Source organism: Micrasema longulum, unplaced genomic scaffold (assembly GCF_059751315.1).
Source record: "Micrasema longulum isolate JH-2025_06_02 unplaced genomic scaffold, ASM5975131v1 h1tg002257l, whole genome shotgun sequence".
NCBI lineage: Eukaryota > Metazoa > Arthropoda > Insecta > Trichoptera > Brachycentridae > Micrasema > Micrasema longulum.
The window spans coordinates 132,481-156,365 of record NW_028279415.1 but is presented as its reverse complement, the minus strand read 5'-3'; the positions used below and the strand labels follow the sequence as shown (position 1 = coordinate 156,365).

General features: G+C 30.5%; 1 protein-coding gene across 1 annotated transcript in view; it reads right to left on the bottom strand.

Moving 5' to 3' along the window:
* LOC148272656 (uncharacterized) overlaps window positions 1-23,885 on the bottom strand; it is a 141,658-nt gene that overhangs the window by 44,095 nt on the left and 73,678 nt on the right. The window contains exon 3 of the mRNA XM_088239752.1: window positions 21,941-22,093. Coding sequence (XP_088095878.1) covers window positions 21,941-22,031 — 91 coding nt within the window. The 5' untranslated portion in view covers window positions 22,032-22,093. The remainder of the gene's footprint in view (window positions 1-21,940; window positions 22,094-23,885) is intronic.

Here is a 23,885-nt window from a genome sequence, read left to right as displayed (position 1 = left end):
TGGAGACATTTCATTAATGCTTTCCATAAAAACACATTTTTTTAAAGTAATTTTATTGAGTTTTTTTACATACTAACGTTGAAAATAAACCTCGAACAATTTAGAAGACTTTTTCATTTAAGAAAGCTCAAAAATGACGTGTAAGTGTAGTATTAACGTGTTTTCACAAATTAAGTCATTTAGAATTATTTGTCACAAACCAAAGACATATTTATATATTTTTGCTTTATTGGGTAATTTTATAACATCATAACCCTTATCTTGGCAGAACGAAAAAAAAATTTACACATTGATGGTTGAAAAGACTTTAGAATCCTAAACATTTTTTAAAAATCATTTTTTTAATCAAAATTTATTATAAATTGTGTTATAAATGACAAACATGGTAGAACAGTTTTGACTGAATGTTGTTAAACTCGAGTTCATGAGAAAAAAAATCATGACATCTCTCCTTTATCGCATCGAGAGCGTTTAATATTTCGGAAGACTGCATTAAGCTCTCAAGGATAAAAATTCTATTTTCAAATTAAGGACTGGATTTTTCTTAGCGGGAGAGATTTGATTGGGAAACTCCTCGATTATTTTTCGAATACTTGACCTTTTTCTTCTCTTTTTTTATTAAATGCAAACCAAATTTCTTTTACCGTATTTATATGCCATGTATGTCTTTGTAAAATTATTATTTTTTCTGATTATAAATAATATTTGTGTTGATATATGCCTGTGTTAACTAATTTTTTGTCCCAACTTAACAGAGAATTTTTGATCCCATGTAGTTGGGACTTATGTTTTTTAAAATTGTGAAATAAACTGTTAATATGTGTCTTATATGATACATTGCCAAGAAAGGGGTTAAAAACTTTTATTAATTTTTAATAACTTTATCTTGTTTGAAATTTATCGGGAACATTTTTTAAAAATTAATTTTGTAGATTCAATTTTATTAACTGAAAAAAAAATCCATATATTTTATTATTTTTTATAAATTTGATTTTATATCTTTTTTTTATTCTTTAATTTTTTTTTTAGGGGTTTCTATTTTTTTTCTTTTGGGTTACTCATTGTACACTACAGTTTTATACCCTTGTACAATAAATTTAAAGACTCTTTTTTTTCTCATCGGTAAACTTTTTTTTTGTCTCTAGTTTAATATGCTATTCAACAATTAGTTTACATAAATGTTACATATTTGAACAGGAAATATATTTTTTAAACGAATGGAGTTTCTCTCACCACACCATAAAAGAAACAAGCTCTTGATTAAATGATTTTGTCAGTTGATAAAGCTCGAAAAATGACATGTAACTAAATTTTTGTTTTCTCAAATTTTGTTAGTCAGAAGATTTTATTACCATACTGATGATATGTACCTACGTGCACTAGCCTCATAGAACGTAGTTATGCAGAAAGCACCCAGCCATAGAAAAAAGAAACAAAGATAATGGTAACTTTTTACATTTAAAGCACTAACTTTGTGAATATTCATTATAATAAAAATATCCTCTTTCTCCATTAAAAGCATTTCCTTTTTGGTCATTCATTTTATAAGATAATATCATATTTGTGAAAAGAGTGAGTAATTAAATCTACACAACACTTGGAATGATTTTTACTTTAAAAATTATAGATACATTTGTTTTTTATAATACAAAAATTAATTTAATGAAGTATTTGACCAATCTTAATGATTTTAAATATCTGGCTTACCACACGACCTAAGATGTGCATTTTGCAGGAAATAGCCAGCCCTAGTAAAACTCTGATGTATGTCGTGTCATTGTGTATGTATGTATAAAGAGTACTTAATTGTAAAGGATCCCTTAATTCATTTGTTATTTTGGCTGTCTGACCTCACAACCTAAAATATGCATTTTGCTGAAAACAGCCAGATCTAATATTGAATGATACCTTATTCAAACTTTAAATGTATGGGGTGACATTCAGTTTAGTTCAGTGCCGAAAAAATCTGCGTTTATTATAAGTAAAGCATTGTGATATTAACGCTTTGAACTTTATTAAAGCATTTGATATTAAGTAAACTATTGTGATATCATTGCAAAACTTTGAAGAAGATAAAAAAAACAAGCACAATTAAAATATAAGCAAACATATTATAAGGCACAGTCTATACTCACTAAATATAGTAAATACCCGTTCTGAGATAGACAGTATTTTCTTTTTTTTTAACCATAAAATACAACAAATTTTTTACTAGAGATGTCTAAAGATATTAAAGAGATAATATAAGATTTATTCTGATTAATCAAGATTTTTAAGATTCTGCATTAAAACGTATTTTTCTTATTACAGGTATTTTTAAATGAGTGTTTTTGAAAAATTGAAATGTTTATGTATTTATCGACTTTAATTTATTAAACTGAACTGTATTGCTGGAGGCATTAATCTCTCCATCAGCATTTATACCGTAAGATTTTTCTAGCATTTTCTACAAATTAAGAAATGCCGTTTTTATGATCAACACTATTTTCAGAAGGTGATTATTACGATTTTTCGTATGAAAGCGGCCTGGTTGTTTCAAGCAGAACAAAGAATTGACATTACTGCACCCAATAACACCATTAGCTATTTTTTTTTTAAATTGTGGGCTGGCTGCTTTCTGCATAACTATGTTTAATTTAAAGTTATTTTAAGCAACTTTGTATTGAACTGGTCAAACAAGATTAATAATTGTTAATCCTTGCCCATGTTTTTTTGATAAATGGATTAATTTGTTTATACAAAAGATTGTGTTGAACGTAATAAAAACCGATAGATACGCAGTTTATTTTTTATTCTTAATATTTAAGGCATTAACTTTGTTGTGTCTTACATGTTAGTTAATAATCGTGTATCTCCACTTACCGAGTTTTCTATAATATGTCTACCGGTTTCGAGACGTACCGGTCGTTTAAAATCTTACATACAATTAATAAAATAGTATATGTAATTAACATGTAAATTAACATATAACAACAGAGATGAAGAACATTTAAGAGAAGGTAATATATAAGTCTAGGCATCTACAGGGCTTATGACCTGTCAATGGCTGGTTTAAGTGGCCACTTTACACATTGTGTATCATTCACCATTCTGCCCATATTTGAACATCTATATTCTTTCAATTATTTCATGTGTTGATGTTTGTGATGTGAAAGAGCTGAAACCTTTATTTATGCGGGTGAGATTCGTCTAATTGGATTATTTCACCTACATACTAGGCAACGCCTGAAGATGTTATTTTTTCAATTTCTATACTTCTTCATGGACCAGGTAATTTATCAACAACCTAGACTTCTATATTACCTTTTCTTAAATGTTCCTCATCTCTGTTGTAATATGTTAATATAAACAGCTCCCCAGGGAGTTGAATCCAGTCCTTGTCTACAAAAAATTGGACAAACTCAAAATATTGTTGTTAATATATAAATATTTCACATTGGGAAATCTCAAAAAAATAATGTCACTTTAATTAAAAATAATCAAATAACTTTCAATATAGCCCATTTTACGATATTCCATTATGATGGTCACTTTGCACATAGTAAATGCATGCTCTTTCCTCCCCACCTCTTTTTCCTTTTTTTTCAACTATTTTACTAACAGAATAAACTTTATAAATAAAAATCAGGGTACTTTTGGGTTGGCTACTAACGGCATGTGTTTTTTCAGCTCGTTGGATTTATATTTTTGTGCAACTACTACTATGGTAAAGGTAAATATTGGTGTATTTTGTGTCCTGGCAAAGTGACAGGTACGTCTCGAAACCGGTATACAGAGAAAATTCAATAAGTGGTTGTACTAATCTGAACAACTCACTAAAGAGAATTGGTTAAGACCGCGGAAAAACGAAAAAAAATTAAACTTTAAAAAAATCGTAGCGATGATAATACGATGCATAAAAAAATATTAATTCCATTTTCTAATGATGAGTTATTTATAACTCGTTGAAAATGGCCTCAAAATGATATTTTTGGGTATATTATAAGAACGTAAATATTTCTTTTTTTTTTTAAATATTTTTTTTTGTTTGGCTTTGTTTGATTATCTATTAACAAATAAAAAATATAAAATTAGTTACAGAAGTTTCTCATTGTAAAAAATATGCCGAAAAACTTATACGAAACAAAATTGAGGTATCACTAGGACGATCGCGCAAATCATCCCTTATTATCCTATAATACATTTGATATTTTGCCAATGTTCTATCACTAAACATTGGGTAGTAAAATATTTCAAATTAAGGGCCAAGTTAACAATTTAAGCTTTATTATTTTCATTTATTTATTTACATTTCTTTTGATGCATTTTAGTACATTTCTTATTACAAATATGACTATGTTTACTGGAACAAAAAATCCCTCAAAGCCATAGCCTTTGCGTGGGTATACCTAATCTAGTGTAAAAGTGTAACAGAAACATGAATTGAAAATGGAAAGTTACATTGAGGGGATAATTCGATTTTTTTTTAAACTCAACAATCTAGGAGGTCCAATTTAGTGGTGAATAACAGCACAGAACCCACAAGCTCGGAAAGGATTCCTTTTTTGTGTTCTCACCGAGAATCGAACCCTGAGCTCTTTCAACTAGAATCCTTAAAATGTATTCATTAATTAGCCACTGATGTGATTGTTGTTGTTATTTGTCGGCCCCGTGGTGTAATGGTCAGCGCGTTTGCCTACCATGCCTGAGGTCTCGGGTTCGATTTCCAACATGGTTGAGATGAACTATTTATTGAAAATAATCAAGATACGCTGCAAATGGTATTTCAACGCAGTGCCCTATGCATCATTAGGTGCGGATAGGAAATGATGATGATGTAATTGTCGACGAAGAAATAAAACTTGAAAATATTTGTAGTGAATAATGGACACAATACCTGAATATTAGAACAATATCATACAACATTCTAAAACGAGACAAGGACAGCCGAATCTAATCAACCAGGGATTGAAATCATACAATAAACTACTTGACAAAAGATGTTTTAAATATTATCATTAACAATAAAACGTAAATTTAGAATAGAAGAAATATTATGTTAAATTAATGTAATCCGTAAGGGTTTATCAATAAATAAATTTCAAATAAAAACCTTCCGTGCTTGAGTCAAGCGTCTTAGCCACTTAACCACGGAGGCCGCCTCCAATTATCAATTATCTCTAAACTTGTTATTTGAAGAGTTTTTACTAACAAACTCAGCGACCGAAATATAAAATAAACTTTCTAGGAATCTCGCGCCTTGGAAGAGAGCAAATAAGGAAAATTAATACAAAGCCCACAATATTTTACTAACAAGTCTAACTAGCATAAAGGCGTTAAATGTTTTAAGAAAATCGCATCTTGAATTCTAAAACAAATCACTTGAATAACCGCGGGAGACTGTCCGACAAAATAACCGAGTGTTTGCTATTGGAAAATAAATCATGTTTGTTATGACTTTATCAACAATTTCCACAAATTAAATATTATCCGTTATTCTCTGGCTTTGAAGCTGTAAACTATTTACCAAATAGTAAATAATTAACTGTACCTTAAAGGATAAACAACGGGAGTCACATTAAACGAAATGCTCTCCTGAAAACTTGTTGATTTTTGACATTTGAGGTTTTCAGAACAAGGTCTTCAATTGATATATTTCTTTATCCGGGTAAAATAAATAGTAAAGATGTTTATGGAAAAAAAATCTAACATGCGTATTCTGTCACAATTTGGTTTCATTGGTTCGTTTGTTCGTCATATGCTCATCTCACTCTAACGCAATAAAAATCATATTTCTCTCGCGTTGCCTTTCATACAATACGAATGAATTTACGAAACGAATTCGTTACAGAATATGGCCATAGAACCCTGGATGGGTGTTTTCCACACGATGATTGTTTTTGGCTTAGTTGAAAATCCTGGAATGGAAAATCAAACTGAGATTTGTCTGCCTTAAGATTGAAAAATAAATATTAGCGTTCTTATGATTTATCTAAATATTTCATTTTGAGGGCCATTTTCAACGAGTCGTAAATAACTCATTATTAGAAAATGGGAACCAAGTTGGGGTAGAGTGAGATTCAAACCACGGACCTTTGAGCTGTGAGTCCGAGACACTAGCCACGGTACCACAGCCCGATTTAATTATTTTTCATGTTTATTTTTGTAGTTTTTTTTTTGTCATTTTTTGTTTTTATACGTATGTTAGAAAAAAAATTATATCGAAAATATTTTTAAAAATTTTTAAATTTATAATCTACTAGTAGGATAGATCTTCCCGGTTTACATAGATCTCTTCGTCACTAAACATAGTGTGGGATGAATAAGGATTAGCATGGCTTAGCCGAAAGTCTTAAATGTAGTTCGTTTTTTTTTTCATATAATGTATACAGTTTATTATAGTTTCCTTCTTCATCTCCGCTACAAGTTTTATTTTTATGTTCAGTTTGCTCGGTTTCTTAAATATATTTTTCCTCGTGTACATAAATGCCGTAAATGGTTTGGGCTGTAAATGTAATAAACAAATTAATCATTTGCAAATTATTATATTCTTATCGTTCCTTTTCCACACCTAACGGTGCATAGAGCACTACATCAGTGTACCAACTGCAGCGTATATTGATCATTTATATTACAAGATGAGACGCTTCAGGTACCAGTTCTAAGACTATGAATAATTAAACTGAAAAAACCCATTTTTTAAAATAGATATTCCATCTCAACCGTGTCAGGAATTGAACCCAAGACCTCTTGCATGGTAGGCAACCGCGCTGACCATTTTACCACAAGGGAGACAGCAAAAAGTGATTTACTTTTCTAATTTAATAACTTTCCCGAGAACGCGCAAACCACTCCACTACGAAGCGGACCTATCCCCACTCGATTTTCTTTTCACGAGTTTTACCTGTTAATATTAGATAATAAAATACTTTCGTATATTAATAAATAAATAAAATGTAAATGATTTAATTAACATAAATAATTAATTTTCCAATTGTGTTTCTACGATACGTGCCCGCGAGCCGACGACCTTGCCTAGGAGCGATCTTAGCAAGGCACCTGCGAGATATTATTCGAAACTCGAAACAGGTGCTTACTATGACCCGCAAAACAAATACCACGCCTCGGGCGAGCAAAACAAAACCACGCTGTAAAAAGCGCCAAACCAACTGTACTGCGCCTCAAATATTATTACATAATTTACAACTTTACTTTTTAATAAAGCGGGAAGTTGCGATAGCAGGAATTCGTGCAGGTATCATTATGAGATCGGAGTATGAAGTGGTATTGCTCTTTTTATTGATTGTCTTTATTGTTAGGTGAGGATTAGTTTATATTATCCGCCTTTTGGACCACGCCCAGATACGGCGCACGGCGCTTATAATACTAAATACTGTAAATGCTATCATAACAATACCATATATTATTATCCATACATTTACATACACTTAATAATTAAGCATGTATTTACTAAAAATGTTTATGTATATCGGTTTACGAGTATTTTTTTTTATGGGTATTTCTAGCGATGAATTTCGTTTATAAGCATTTTACTAATACCAAAAAATCGCCAATCAAAAACCGTGACATTGAAACAAGCGTATAAAATTTTTGAACTCTTTATTAAGACGATTATTTGAAAACATCGTAATAGTTGTTTGTGACCAAGAATTTTATTTAATTTTTATGTAAATAAATATTTTTTCGGCACGAGTTTCATTTCGCTACCAAGTCAACTCTGAGTGGCGCTTGCTTGTGTCACTTGATAAAAAAAAAATTTTGTCCAAGCCAAAATTTTTTAATAAATATAAATTTATGAGCCCAACATTTGGGATAAAATTAGAATTGATCTAACTGAACTTAACCTAATGGATTAAATTAAAATGTATCTATCGTTTTAAGAGTTAAACAAATTCAAAATTATATAACCCTATTAATATTTTTTTAAATAAATTTCAATTAATATGTATGTATTATGGGGAACGGTTAAATACAAATAATATGCATGTTGCTATTAAGTATTCACAAAATATACAATAAATATGCGTTTTCTATAAAACTAATACGATTTCAATTATTTTATTTGATTATCATATTTTTTCATAGCCGTAATATTACGTTATCAAACTTTTTGTACTCGTTTACTTCTCCCAAGTTATCAAAATTTCTTATTTATGTAAAAACTACAAGTAAAATAATAAATGCACTTTGGCGGGCTAATTTCTAAGCTAACTAAAAAAGATAACGGTATAAAAAAAAAATTATCAAAATTTTCACTTTTTTTATACTCGTATACAACCATATTTATTTTTAAATTACAGCTGTTTATTAGTGGACCGATCATCTTAAATATAAACTAATTTATAAAAATACATATGTTTTAAACATCATATGAAGAGAAATGTGGGTGCAGATTCAGGAAAGAAGCGATTTTTTAATCTAAAAATTAAAGGCAGGTTAGAGATCTACCTAATCTGTAAATTTATAATAGCCGTAATTATTTTTACTTTTTTAAAAAAGAATGTCATGAAATAGAAATGATAGTGTGAATAAAAATAAAAGATTGAAGTGATTAAAATTTTAAATAACCATCTTTAATTAAGAAGACCTGTTCAATTATTATTCCGTGTGTATATGAAAAGTCAATGGCTCTCATGAACTTTATTTATCAAGGCCTATTTCTGTACGTCTGTGATGCTGTCTGATGATTAAAGAATTTACGAATTTTGGTCACATCACCGATTAGCATACATGCGCACAGCGAGATAAAGATAATTGAAAATGTCCCTCATGTACGAATCTGCATGGAATCTTTCATAAATTTACATAATACGTGTACATTAACGCAAAAAAAACTTAAACTTTTAACAAACGGCATATTTATATGCAAAAATAAAATTACACACAATTTCTCGCTCCAAAATTCTTTCGGAAAAAGTCCGGCAAAAATATTGTTAATCAATTTACCCGGCTAAATATATTTTTTCAAATACAGACTTTTTTGGCGCACAGTCATACAAATAATCTTTTTTTAAGAATTTTTACATCCTTTTGATTATTCATTCTATTTGATATTTAAACAAGTCGACATTGGAGTCTTCCAAAACGTTAAATAAACAGAATTTTCAGAAAGTCTTCTTCTCTTAATATAACAATTCTCCTTCTTATTCTTATGACGTTGAGATCCAACTGTCTCTCTATCTTTTACACGGTTTACCAGGAAGAAGATGACCGGGTGGAATTTCCTTACCTGCAATGTAAGAAATTCTGTAGATGTCCATGCTGTTTACTTAGTATCTCCATAATCTTCGTCTTGCTCTACTCCATCGCACAACATCTTCGGTGCCACGGGTCTGTATTATTTTTTTTTTATTACGGATTCGGTTTCCTAGCGTTTTCCCTGTGATTGCCCTTAAAAGTTTTCATTTCCAATATTCTTGGCAGACTATTTGTCTTGGTTGTGTCGGCTCTTGTTTCTACCCCAAGTGTCATGTTTGACCTGACACATACTCGTACATATCCGTACTTTACTTTCTGCACGCATGTGATTATCGCCACAAATAATATTACGAAGATATCCAGATGTGACGGTAGTTTTATTGGTCTGCTCCCCATCTTCGAAGTACACTACTATAGTCCTTAAAATATAGCTTGATTTGAATGACAGCTGTGAAACTAATTTCATTAGTGATGGGAAATTACTGATCACTGATCAAATCGATTTTATCAGTTATGTCATGCAATCATGAAACTCTGTTTCCGAAAATTGATATAAAAATCGAAAAAACAAGCCTATTATAGTGTGTTTAACATAATTGTTCACCAAAAAATGAGACATTTATACATTTTTCATGAACAACATCAAACGAATATTTTTTTTATTCGATCAATTGGTCCTATCTCTAACGTTTTTGCAAAATTATGTAACCTTGTAAGAACGTCGTTAATAATAACGTTTATTTTAGTTTTTTTTTTAGTTTTAAATCTGATTTTATATTTGAATGTTGATTTATGTTTCAAGCATTGTAATAAAAAAATTAATTAACACGCCAGATACAAACGATTTTTCGTGTGTCAATATAAATAATTCCTTTGACGTTACTACAAAGTTATGTCGTCACTTTTTCTGACAACTGTCATTCTAATCATATTTATTATATTTTAAGGACTATAGGTATTTGAATGACATAAATTGTTCCACTGGTTTGTCATCCATAACCAATTTGCATCTCCCGGTTTGTTTGGATATGGTTAAACCCTTTGTTTTATTCACTAAGATGCTCATGTTAAACCTTTGGGATGCTAGGCGGAACTTGTATATCATTCGTCGCAAGTCATCCTCCGATTCTGCTATTAAGGCTTCAATCATATATATTCATTTTTTCAACAATCGTATACATAAAACAAATTTTTAACCAACTCTTCTTTAAAGGGTGTTTTCCCTACATAGTCCCTAGACTGGTACCTGAAGCTTAAGACTGATCATCTAACTTTCATGTAGCAAAAAATAATCAAGATACGCAGCGATCGGTGTACTATTTCAGCGCCCTATGCCTTATTAGGTGCGGAAAGGAAATGATGATGGAAGATATTGCTTTTAGCAATATGTCCACCAAATTCTTATTATTTGTATTTGAAGATTAAAATAAGTAGACTATTATTATTAAATAATAAAAACGGTGTGAATTTTTTGTTTAACTGCTTTGTTGCTTACAGAAACGTGAAAAAAGACTCCCCAGTTTAAAGGGGATTTTAGAACAATTTGTTTCGTCATTTTAAAAATAAATAACACATCTGGACACAAGTAATCACTATACTCGTATATTCAAGTAAATCTCATATTTTTTTCTCTAAAATATTCTGTTATCACAAAACCCCATTGAAATGTTGTCCAATTTGAATGTTTTTTCGGTTGAAAAATTTACTGGCTTTATTTTAAGGTTTCACATAATTTTTTATATAGTTTTTAATGCTGTTATTTTCCATAAAAATGATTTTTTTATACATAAAAATACAATGTAAATGTAGATTTTGAGACGGTATACAGATCGCACCTATGCTCTTAATAGGTTTTGAATATGAAAAAAATTTGTAAGCATGTACAATATGTACAATGTAGATAACATACTAATACTTTGTATGTACATATGTCCATAAACTAATATAAACATTATGCACACATACTTAGAAGAAATAGTTGTCAGGTGTCCGTACTTTCTCCCGTTTATACTAACACGAACTCACCTCACACATATTACTCACAATTCAAGTAATTCGTATGAGTAAGACTTATATTACCTTACTTATTTTAACAACCATACATGCAAACACGTACTTACATTAAATTTAATACCAGCTCAAATATTTTAATATTCTCGTTAATTTTCGAATACATGTTTGAATACACACAATATTAAATTAGCGACCAACTAATAAATGCCTTTCAATAAACCAGTTTGAAATTTATTTTAACTTATTACATAACATTAGAATTTATTTTCAATAAAATTACCGGGACGGTTTTTCACTTAAAAAAATGTTGCAAAAGACAGACAATAATAATAGTCTTTAAAAACTGAAAAAAAAATTACAGCATTTTTCTTGTCCAGCAGTAATATTGTACTGCAATACGAATACACTACAATAAAAAAAGCGTATCAATAAGACACAAACACAATATTTTACAAAAGACAGGCAAAACAGTTAAAGAACAAAGTCTAGGGGTTGTATTTTTTTGCCACCGGGCATAATATGTACATTTGGACATAGGCACTGAATGACGTTTTTTATGGACTGTAATATTCCTTACGTGTTTATTTATCCTAGAATTTCTATTTTATTTTTTATGTATGTAAAGTTTATTAATCGATTATTCACACAGTATATGCAACTTAATTTATGAAGGCTTAAAAGTATGTCTTAAGACGTCTAAATTTTTATAACAGAATATTTATAGTAAGTTAATTAAGAATTATAATTCGTTCCAAATATCATATCAATTTTAAGTTATTATTATTTTATTTATTTATTATATTTTTTCATGAAAAACAAAACGCACAAAATAATATACAATACGAGCATTACAATAAATCGGTTATAATATATGCATACGTTAATTGTGTTTTCATAACATTGTATAAGGTTAAATACTTAATAATAACTTTTAAGGTAACACAATATATTAATAATATATATTTATAGAGCAAGTGTGTAAATGTACCTAAGGAAGTATAAGTGTATCAGTCTATGATTGTGCGTGTCGAGTATGTGTGTGTGAGTATGCATGGGACAATGTGTAGTGATAAGTGCACTTATTGTGATGAAAATCAATCAACCTTATCAATCTATTCGTAATTGTCTATCTTCAAACAGGGTTACTTACCCTAGTAAGACAGAGACAGTAACTTTATATTAATACTTTATTTGATTTGGTAATGTATCCAAAATAAAACAAGTTTATTGGATTATAATTCTAATTTATTTTTTATAAAATATACAAAGGGTATATTATGACGCGTTTCGTCTTGTACACTAATGTAGAGTTTCAATAATAATTTTCAAAATAAACCTGTATAAATGAAATCAATATTTTTATAATTATTACATTAAGTCATACCCTTACAAATTTTTCTAAATAATGGAAGGTTTTTCCCCAATATAACCAAGATATTCCTCTCATATACTCAGTATACCCTAATTGAATTTTAATTACTCTACTTATTTTGGCTTGTATAGAAATCCACAAACATAAAATAGCAATTATTTTTAGTATATAAGGAAACTTTGTAAATATTTAGGTTGGTTTGTTTGAAAATGTCCTAGCAAGACGAAACGCGTCACAATATACTCTTTGTATATTTTATAAAAAAAAAAGTAGAATTATAATCCAATAAACTTGTTTTATTTTGGATACATTACCAAATTAAATATGGAATTCTACCAATTGTCTGCATACACAATAAATACTTTAATTGGTGTTGTATTAAAAAACGAAATAAAATATACACAAATATTGATATTACTGTATGATAAAAACGATTTGTTTTTAACCACTTATGATTTATCAACAATATTTTGAGTTTGTCCAAATTTTTGTAGACAAGGACTGGATTCAACTCCCTGGGGAGCTGTTTATGTTAACATATTACAACAGAGATGAATAACATTTAAGAAAGGGTAATATAGAAGTCTAGGCATCTACAGGGCTTATGACCTGTCAATGGCTGGTTTAAGTGGCCACTTTACACACTGTGTAACATTTACCATTCTGCCTATATTTGAACATCTATATTCCTTCAATTCTTTCATCTGTTGATGTTTGCGAAGTTAAAGAGCTGAAACCTTTATTTATGCGGGTGAGATAATTGAATTATTTCACCTTCATACTAGGCAACGCCTGAAAATGTTATTTTTTCAATTTCTATACTTCTTCATGGACCAGGTAATTTATCAACAACCTAGACATCTATATTACCTTTTCTTAAATGTTCTTCATCTCTGTTGTAATATGTTAATATAAACAGCTCCCCAGGGAGTTGAATCCAGTCCTTGTCTACAAAAATTTGGACAAACTCAAAATATTGTTTATAAATTACCTGGTCCATGAAGAAGTATAGAAATTGAAAAAATAACATTTTCAGGCGTTGCCTAATAGGTACGTAGGTGAAATAATTCAATTAGATGAATCTCACCCGCATAAATAAAGGTTTCAGCTCTTTAACTTCACAAACATCAACAGATGAAAGAATTGAAGGAATATAGATGTTCAAATATAGGCAGAATGGTGAATGTTACACAGTGTGTAAAGTGGCCACTTTAACCAGCCATTGACAGGTCATAAGCCCTGTAGATGCCTAGACTTCTATATTACCTTTTCTTAAATATTCTTCATCTCTATTGTAATATGTTAACTTATGATTTAATAAAATAAATAACCACAAAGTAACTGCTTCTAATTTAAAAAATAAAATTGAAAAAAATAATTAAATATTTAATTACCAACCGGATTCTGAATTATAATTTAGAAAAAAAATGTTAGGGCTTCAATATGATATGAGAAATTAACCATGAAATTCCTTTTAAGTCACATGATTATTCATGTCATTTATATTTATTTACAAAGCCTAATGATCGAATTTATTACATATTCAAATATTATAACAACCTGATAACAGATAATTGCTTAAACTATTCAAATATTCAATATGCAATTATAGCAAATTCGAGATTATATCTACATCTAGAGGTGATAAAATTATGAATATTCATGCGCCTAAAGCTTGACCAACGTGTCATTCAGTAAGAAAAAAAATCTAGATTTCTAGATTATCAAAAACTACTTCGCACTTCAGGTGGGATTGCTGACTAGTAAGGTAGTAAGCAACTTGTAACCACGCTAAATACAGAGGTACTTTGATCAATAATTATTTATCAACACCAACAATTTTACATTCCATTAGAATCTCCATTGTTATTAAAACAGGATCACCATTCGCGTACCAAATGGCCAGTCGAAAAATATTTTTTTTTAAATACTAATTATGCGATACCACTGAATAGATAATACGCTAATATATCTGTGTGCGATACCAATATCAAATTATTTATAAATGAAATCAAAAAGTGTGCGCCCAACTCTGATTTACCAAATTGTGCAGTATTAGATGACTGTATAAAGTAACACATTCCTGGTGGAATTTCATTGTAATTTATTCCAAAATTAAAAGACATAGGATTCAAACAAAAAAATTCCCTTCACAAAGATGAATTATTTGATAATTTATTTTTTTTACAAATATTTCGACGTACTTAAAAATGAATTCCTCACTAAGAAATCTCATTCTCTATTTTAAGAAAATATTTTTTAAGTTACATTCTACACTTGTAAAAATGATACCTGTGATTGTGCGTTACAAGATTAGCTTACATTTTGTATTTATAAATTCTAGGATCTAGTTCATTTGATTCCAGATATAGAATCGATAATTGTACAAACATAATGAATAATTAATATCTAATAATAAATTCAGAAATAATTATTATTATTGCTGAATATTTAGACAGAACATGATCGTGGTCTTAATAAAATCGCCTACTATTAATAAATTTATCTTAGTCTTGCTAATGAGGTTCATGTTCCTTGATTAAGGCAGCCATACTAGACATAAAACACAAGTCGAAGTAAGATTATTAACCAGATAAATGATACCTTTGCAAACCCATATTAAATATCTATAAAATCATTTATTTTTTATTCCGGAAATCAGTCTTTACAATTTTCTAAACAAAACCCGTTACGTATTTCGCATTTATATTTGCTATAGATACAGAAGGAGAAAAAAACAACATAAACTTTATACCTCCAGATACCAACGAAGAATCTAAATACTTTAGAATCGCGCAATAAATGCCTTCCTGTATATGTATATATTTGTTGTTTTTTTTAACTTTGTGTATTTAATGTAAATTGTTCATTAGCGGGTTTATTGCCAAATGGCAATTTCTTCCAACCAACCAAAAAAATCCATTATTTTATATAATTCAAGTTACAAAACATATTCAATAGACAGTAAAATAAAAACCTAAAGATATATAAAAATATATATAACTGTAGTTGTACATAAATTATCATAAATCAATATCATTACTACTCAATGGGAAAATGGAGTAAAGAATAAAGCAATATAGGTTAAGGAAAATAAAGGAGATGCATCTTTAGACGTGATTTCAATAGAGATACTGTAGAAACATCTTTGATAGTGGATGAGAGATGATTCCACACCCGACCCGCATGAACACTATATAAGTGAGAGAAGAAAGAGGAATTGTAAATGGGTATTATGAGGGTGCCTTGAGAATTAGAACGAAGAGGTTAAACATGAACTGATAAGCGCTGAAATTATTCACGGAGATATATTGGTGCGTTTGGACTATGAAGTGCAGTGAACAGAAGTGAGATGGAGTGATACTTTCGCTGTCTTATTTTGAGCCATTTCAGTTGCCTACGATAATCAGAAATGCGGACATATTTCCTAAGACCAAAAATCCTCTTCCATAATGTATTTTAGATTTTTGATCGATGGCTGCTTATGGAAAAAGAATACCGAGCCGAGAAAAGTCCGCGTCGATATATTCATACTGGTTAGAGCTTTTTCCTACCACGCTTTAGGTCTTGGGTTCGATTTCTGGCAGAATTGACACGAAATATAACTTTTTAAAGGTGGTTCTTATTAATGTTGGTCTAGATCTAAAACGTGAGACTGATCAAATTGCCTTCACGTATTAAATCATCAAGATAACCTGGAATTCAAGTGCCGATTCGGTGCTCTGAGCACCACCGGGTGAGGGTAAAGAAATTATGGAGATGGTAATTTTTTAATTATGTTTTTGAAGTACCCATCGCGAGTCTGTCGCAAATATAAAAATAGATTTTCTGCATAAGCAACTTGCAAGAAAGTTGAGTTACTGGGAGAAAATAGAAATTAAGGTGAAGAGATTTTCCAACGACTCCCTGATATGGTAATAATGTTCACACTGGTGATGGAACAATTAGCATTGTAAATTTACGAAGAATTTTTAATAGCGTTAGCAACTGCTAATTAAACTTGATTATTAAGTTTGTATTCATGAAGAATTATGTAACTTTGTGGTTATGCATTATAATAAAATTAATAAAACAACTTTGTTTTTAACCACTAATATATTTTTTTTCCACCGACCGGTTTCAAAGCAAACAAGCTTCTTCGTCAAGGTTTACGTAACTTATGAATTCATTCCTATTTTATTTTTATCATGTTAACTAAATACTACACGTGGACCCAATAAATCAAGTCTTTTTTTCCTTTCGGGGTGGTAATTTGATATCACTATTTTCGAAGCTAGACAGGAGAGGACTAAAAGAAATATTGTTTATTTGGTTATTAATTATTTCTTTTTTATTATGAATCGCTTTTTTTAATTTCTAAGATTTCTAAGTTGTCTAATTTTAATATTTTATTTTCAACATGAAGTACTTTTAATCCAGTGTCTTTATTGAAGTTATTATTATTTTCTACCAGACGATTTGCGAATTCAGAAAAATAATTATTATTTAAGCATCGTAAGTGTTCTTTTACTCTCATATTAAAGTGTCTTTAGTTTTTCCAATGTAGATTGAATCACAATCATTTCAATTTAATTGGTATATCCCAGAATTATTATATTTATGAGCTTTGTCTTTGTGATTTTTTAACAATGCTCCTATATTATTAGCATGTTTAATGTTTAATGGTAGGAAATAATATAATTGTTTTGAAAAAATGTAATTTATAAAAAGAATCCACCTCCATTATTTAGGTGGGTTTTCTAAATTTACTGTGAAAAAAAAAACAAAAAAACTAGTGGTTAAAAACAAAATTGTTTTATTCATTTTACTAATGTTGATTACTTTAAAAACGCAAAATAAAAATTCGATTTTTTAATTAGTTTGAGACCCACTGTTTAGTAAAAAAGATAGTCAAATAATTTCTAAGGCATTAAAGATAAAGTTAAAAACCACCAAAAAGTAATATATTACAACAGAGATAAAGAACATTTTATAGGTGGAAATATAGAAGTAGATGCATTTACAGGGCTTATGACCTGTCAATGGCTGGCTATGTAGAACTTTACACACTGCGTAGCATTTACCATTCTGCCTATGTTTGAACATATATATTCCTTCAGTTCTTAAATCTGTTGATCTTTGTGAAGTTAAAGAGCTGAGACCTCAATTTACACACTGTGTAGCATTCGCCATTCTGCCTATGAACACCTATATTCTTTCAATTATTCCGTCCTTAAATCTGCTGATCTTTGTGAAGTTAATTAAATCATATGTATCCTACCAAGAAAAGGGTTAATGATTTAATGTTCGTTATTCGTTATAGTTGCAACTAGCAAATAGTTCATATTATTCATTTATATTCAATATAGTTGATATTGAACCAATAATATACTAAGAGTAGCTTTCCACCTTTTCAGTAAGGGTGAGCTGTGAGAATACTGAGGCATTGACCGTTGTTTACGAGTTCCCGAGACGAGCGAATCCCGGCTTGGATTATAAAATTTGGAATGTGGAATGAATAGTGAATTAAAGCTTAATTATCGACTTTGCAAAGCAGATTATTCCAATAACCAGTCTGGAAATGTATCTGTTAATCACATTATTACTCGAGGCCGAGCCCGTAAGATATCGTACGGAAGCGTGGCGGGCAGATATCAGATTAAAGGAAAATCAGTGACAAATATCAATTTCGATGTTAAACCATTGAATTGTGCCCACGTTAGGGGGCATATACCATGCAATCTTAAAAAATGTATTTTTTTAACGGAAAAGGGGTATATGAAGTGTGACGAATAATTTTATGCAAGTACTTCCTCACACGCTTTTTGGCACTGACTACACTCACCCGTTCCCTTTGGTTCGATATTTGAACGGTCTGTCACAAAACGCCTTCTTTCTGTCCATGGCTTTGGTAAAGCAAGTCAAATTTGTATGTCTTATAAATATTCACTTTACAACATTTTATTTTATGCATTATATAAATTTTAATTCTCTACTCATTTTCCCAATTTATATTTCGATCAGAAATTATATGAAATCTGTTACTCTTGTATCAACATCGTGTCTTGAAATTTATATATTTATCAAGAGCGTACAAAAATTAACTTATAATTTATCAAGTCCTACTGAACTACATAAAATGCAGTTCGTCAGCAAGTTCTTATAGTTAAGTTCTTGTATATTTATATATACATAATCTTATCTCTTAAATTCTATAAACATATTAAAACTCCAATTACTATGAAAAAAATAAAAATATGTAATTCGAAAATAAAAAATTGGCAAAATAAAAAAGAAAAACACAAAAACTTTATTTTAAAAAACCACGTTCTAAAAGCCAGATTCTCAGCAGACGTCTTTTTCTTGAGACAGATAGTATTTTTTATTTTTTTAAAATTTAATGGGAGCATATTATACATTGTTGGTATATTGTACTCTAATGTTCTTTTCCCTTATTTATTATTGAATTTAGGAAGAGCCAGTCCGTCTACACTAGTGAACCAAGTATTATATACAAGCTCCAATTTATTTCTACATTCAGATAGAGACGCATGCTGAGAAACCAGCTTGGACCATAATAAAGCTCTAACGGATAAAATATTTATAGATTTATACAATAAGGATATTGGAATATCGTGTCGCTGACAGTACAATTGATTAGATAACATTTACTATTTGAATTCACATATCGCGAATTATTTCAATGTCTTCTAAGAAGGTATTTAATATCATACAATTTAATGTCGAATAATTAACGCCTTTGATATTAAGCAAATGTTTATCGAGAAAAGCTTTGAATGTTTGTCTTGTTGCGCAATTTCACGTGTGGTAAAAAAACATGTTTTATCTAAGATTGGTTTTGTATCTTGCTTTACTTAACTGAGCAACTAGTTACCATCGACAAATGTCATTTTTGTAAAATGACCATTGTTTCAATAAAATTAACAACAAAATTAAAATAATAGAGCTTTGCTTATGTGCGATCACCGTGAATAAGGTTATACTGAAACAGGGAGAGGAATTTGTTTATCTGGGAAGTATGTTTACTAGGGTAGGAATAACTGAGAAAGATATGGAAAGGAGAGTGAGTACCGGGAACAGAATGAACATTATTTAGGTAAATTTTTGGTCTTAGGAAATATGACCACATTTCTGATTATAGTAGGCAACTGAAATGGCTCAAAATTAGACAGCGGAGAGACTCCCTCTCACTTTTGTTCAATGTACTTCATAGTCCTAACGCTTCTATATACCTGCATGAAAAATTTCAACGCTTGTCAGTTCATTCACCTCTTCGTTCTAATTCTAAAGGCACTCTCTTAATACCCATTCATAATTCCTTTTTCTTCTCTAACTCATATAGTGTCCATGCTGTTAGAAATGTATAATTAAAGTTATGTACAAAAGGTTGAATAAATAAAAATAAAATATAAATAAAACATTGCACTGAAATCAACGTTTACAATGAAATGTTTGTTACAGGAGGCAAAATTAGCAGTTCACAATGGTGTCCTGGTGCCGAACCGTATGTATGGAAGCAAAGTATGGTATTGAAACAATTAGAATGAATGTAGGGTGAATGCTGTTGAAATGCAATCTCTTAGACGAATTTGTGGTAATACATTATGTAAGGCTGAGATAAGCATTATCGGCAAAATCAAAAAAAGGAATTTAACATTGTTTTGGACATGTCGAGCAAATGAACAGCGAAAGAACGGCTTAAAAGATTTAAGATGCGAGTTTTGACGGGTGCAGAAAACGAGGAAGACCGAGAAAGACATGGCGTGACCGAATCCAACAAATATTAAGGATGGACATGTCAAGAGTCGAACTAATCGGCGGGCGTGCATGAGAAGATGTATGAATTTATTTATTTATTTATTTATTAACGGGTATTGTACATGTATACAATTTATAAGGTTTAAATATTACAATAAAAGAATAGTTTAAAACATTTTTAAAAAAAGGAAAGAAGCATTGACAAACATAAGGGACATCGAGACAAGATCTGGACTATTTATTTAGTGCTCGTTAAAATCGTTGTAAACTTAAACCAAAAAAGTTCAGATCTTGTCTTGAGTTAACAATACGACAAAGGCGGATCATTGGAGAATTTAGGCCATAGTTTGTTCTATGCTGATCGATGAACAGTACTTCATTGTTTCTCAATCTACAAGTCGGAATATTGAATTTTACTTGTCCCAGTAATGATGGAACATCGATTATACCATTTAGTATGCCGAACATATATATGGAGTCAATATTAGTGCTACGTTTTTGTAGACTAGAAATATTTAACATTGACTCTATTTCAGCATAAGAATAATTATCTCTCTCTTGTCCGAGCATCCACGCTATTTTTCGAAGCAAGCGATGTTGGACTGATTCAATGTGATTTATGCGATTGACATAGAATGGAGACCAGACCACGGAGGCATATTCTAGAAGAGGGCGAACAGTTGAGCAATAAAGAGTTTTGATTGTACGGACATTAGTAAAATCAAAGGATATTCTGTTAATGAAGCCAAATAATTTTGGTGATTTATGTACTGTATTTATTTATTCAATGTGATTTATGAATGTAAAGGAATCGAAATCTGAATGCAACGACCGAGTAATATGGCGTTCTGTAGCGCGGGAAACGGCGAAGTTTTGTTCTTGATTTTTTCGAAAATGTCTAGCCTTACATAATGCACGGATCTCGACATTTCAATCACACACACATAACCTCACCCACCCTTTCTCTCTCTTTCCCTCTCACACGCGAATTCTTTTTATATACCTACTTGTTTACGTATAATGTATTTTTGTAGATATCTCTAATTGGTTATATTTTTATTTTTTATCGTAGTACATGTATATTTGCTGTATAACTGTATCTTCGGCACTGGTAACCCAGCTAGGTCACATTATTTTTATAATTAATCTTTGTTTAGTATGTGGAAAAAAAAACAATAAATAAATAAATCCCAAATAAATAAAAAAAATATTATAATGTATCATTAAAACATTAACAAAGGGGTCGCATATTAAAAAAGGTTGAAAATTCTGATCAACGCTGATAACATCAGGTAATATGTGAGGTTTAATTGACAATAGTCATGTTAGTAATCTATACCGTACCGCAGTCGCCGTCAGTGCTACAGTCTAAGGGCCTTACTCATAAACTTAGCATAAAGTTACCCCTAGGCATAGTGGTAGAATACGAATGGAAATACCATCCTTATGATAGTGGAAAAATAAGGATGGTATTCCCATTGCTATTCTACCACCATGCTTAAGCGTAACCTCATACCAGGTTTATAAGTAAGGCCCTATAGGCTGAAATGATACCGTACCGCAGTCAATTTAATATTAGTACTAGTTTTAGAAATTTACCGATAATCCCCTCTGCAGCGGCGGCCAGGACAGGGGCGCAGGCGGCAAACAATACCGCCAACACAATGGCGGTGAGGGGCGGGGGTCCCATAGCGGGCCTGTGCGGGGAGGCAGCAGAGGAAAGCACTCCCCCGCTTAAGAGGGCGGCAAATCCTGAAAGAAATAAAATACAGCGTTAATAAATTACACTTTTATATTTGTAAATAAATTAATTTAAAAAATCAATAATTATTCATATTATCAGCGTACAGCTGCTGGTGAAGTAGAAATACGGGATCTCATAAAGTCGAACCAAATTGAACGAAAAGAAATAGTCCATATTCAAACGAATTCTAACATCCAATGATGTATTACTTACAATTGAAGACTGTTTTAAAAACAACGAATGTCTATTTTTTCTATTTTTATTTTATTTGATCTTATGATTCTCCATCTATGAATCCATACAACGGTTTTTTTAACAAAAAAAAACCATCTTTAAATTAACAAAGTTTGACTCACTGCTTTGATTTTCTGTAGTATAGTCGCTTTTATTTTTTTGTCCTTTTTAAATTGGAGCATACGATGTTTTCAAAGAGCTCCCTAGCACATCTGTAAGCTACTAGCTCCTGTGCATTCTCTCAAGTGCACTGCCAACGAACAGTCAGCAATAGACGTCTAAGACGTCAATAACTCGATGCCTTGTAAAGTAGACAAGCGTGGTTAAGGTTCTCAGGAGGCATCCACAGTATATAGGCCCACCCAACCGTATCACTTCCGCTTGATGACAATTGTCACCGGAATTTTCTGCGTCTGTTCTTTTATTACTTCATTCCTCACAAACCAAAAAAAGTCAAACCATCTCACGCCTAAAATTCTTCTGAGACACCTATTCTCAAAACTCATTATTTTGTTGTATTGGGCCCTAGTAAGGTGCCTCCTGGAGGCAACTGGTGATGTCCACATGCTCCACTTAGGAGCGGATGTAGAAAAAAAGAAGAAAAAGAATGTTAAAAACGTTTCAAAATCATTTATTTCTAAGAAGCTCTTTCATTGTGTGCCAATTTGGTGTATCTATCAAATCAATCACTAAAGTTGACAGCATTGAATTAATACACACGAATTAAATTCACTTTTTTGTCGTTAATGGTTACGATAATTTTTTGTCCAAATCAATAAAATATGAGGTGTTATTATTATAAGATAATCGTACTTTAAAATCAATTATGTACTTTATATGCATTAATTATAATTAACCTATATATTAAAAAACATTTCAGTAAAGCTCTTATTTTTACCATCATACTGAAGGTAACTTTAATGTATTGAAAATGCCTCGTTAACTGCCTTTTCTTCTTACAATATCAATTTATTAATTCATCTTTTTATGCATGCACATTTGTAGATCGGCGAGTTTATTGCCAAACGGCAATTTCTTCCAAAAAATCAATAAAATAAAAAGTATTATTAATGTTGTTTTAAAAAGAATGCGAGAAAAAAAAATCCTTAATAAAACTAGCCATGCGTATAATTTCAAGGTGAGTGTATCCAATATGTATCTTTTTTGGATGATCCCGTGTAAGATGGATTCGTTGTATGTATAAAAATAAATTAATATTTTTAGTTGACAGGCGCTGTGGCGCAGTTAGTAAAACAGTTAACTGTAAAACTAGCGTGAACAGATGCAAGAAAAAAATCCAAGATTTTTTTTTCTCAATCGTTCTGGATGTTGAGGTATATTTTCCATAACTTCCTTCTTTATCCTATTTCCCAACTACTTACAAGCCTCTAAAGAAGAGGCTTCGCCGGTTTTCCTTTTAAAAAAAGTTCAAAATTACTTTTGCTTGTGATTTTCTCACCCATTTTTTTATTTAATAACAACATAATATATAAATACAATTTTAAAATTACACTTCAAAGGTACAGCTTACAGTGACAAACCTAGGAACGACCCGTGTCTGTAAAT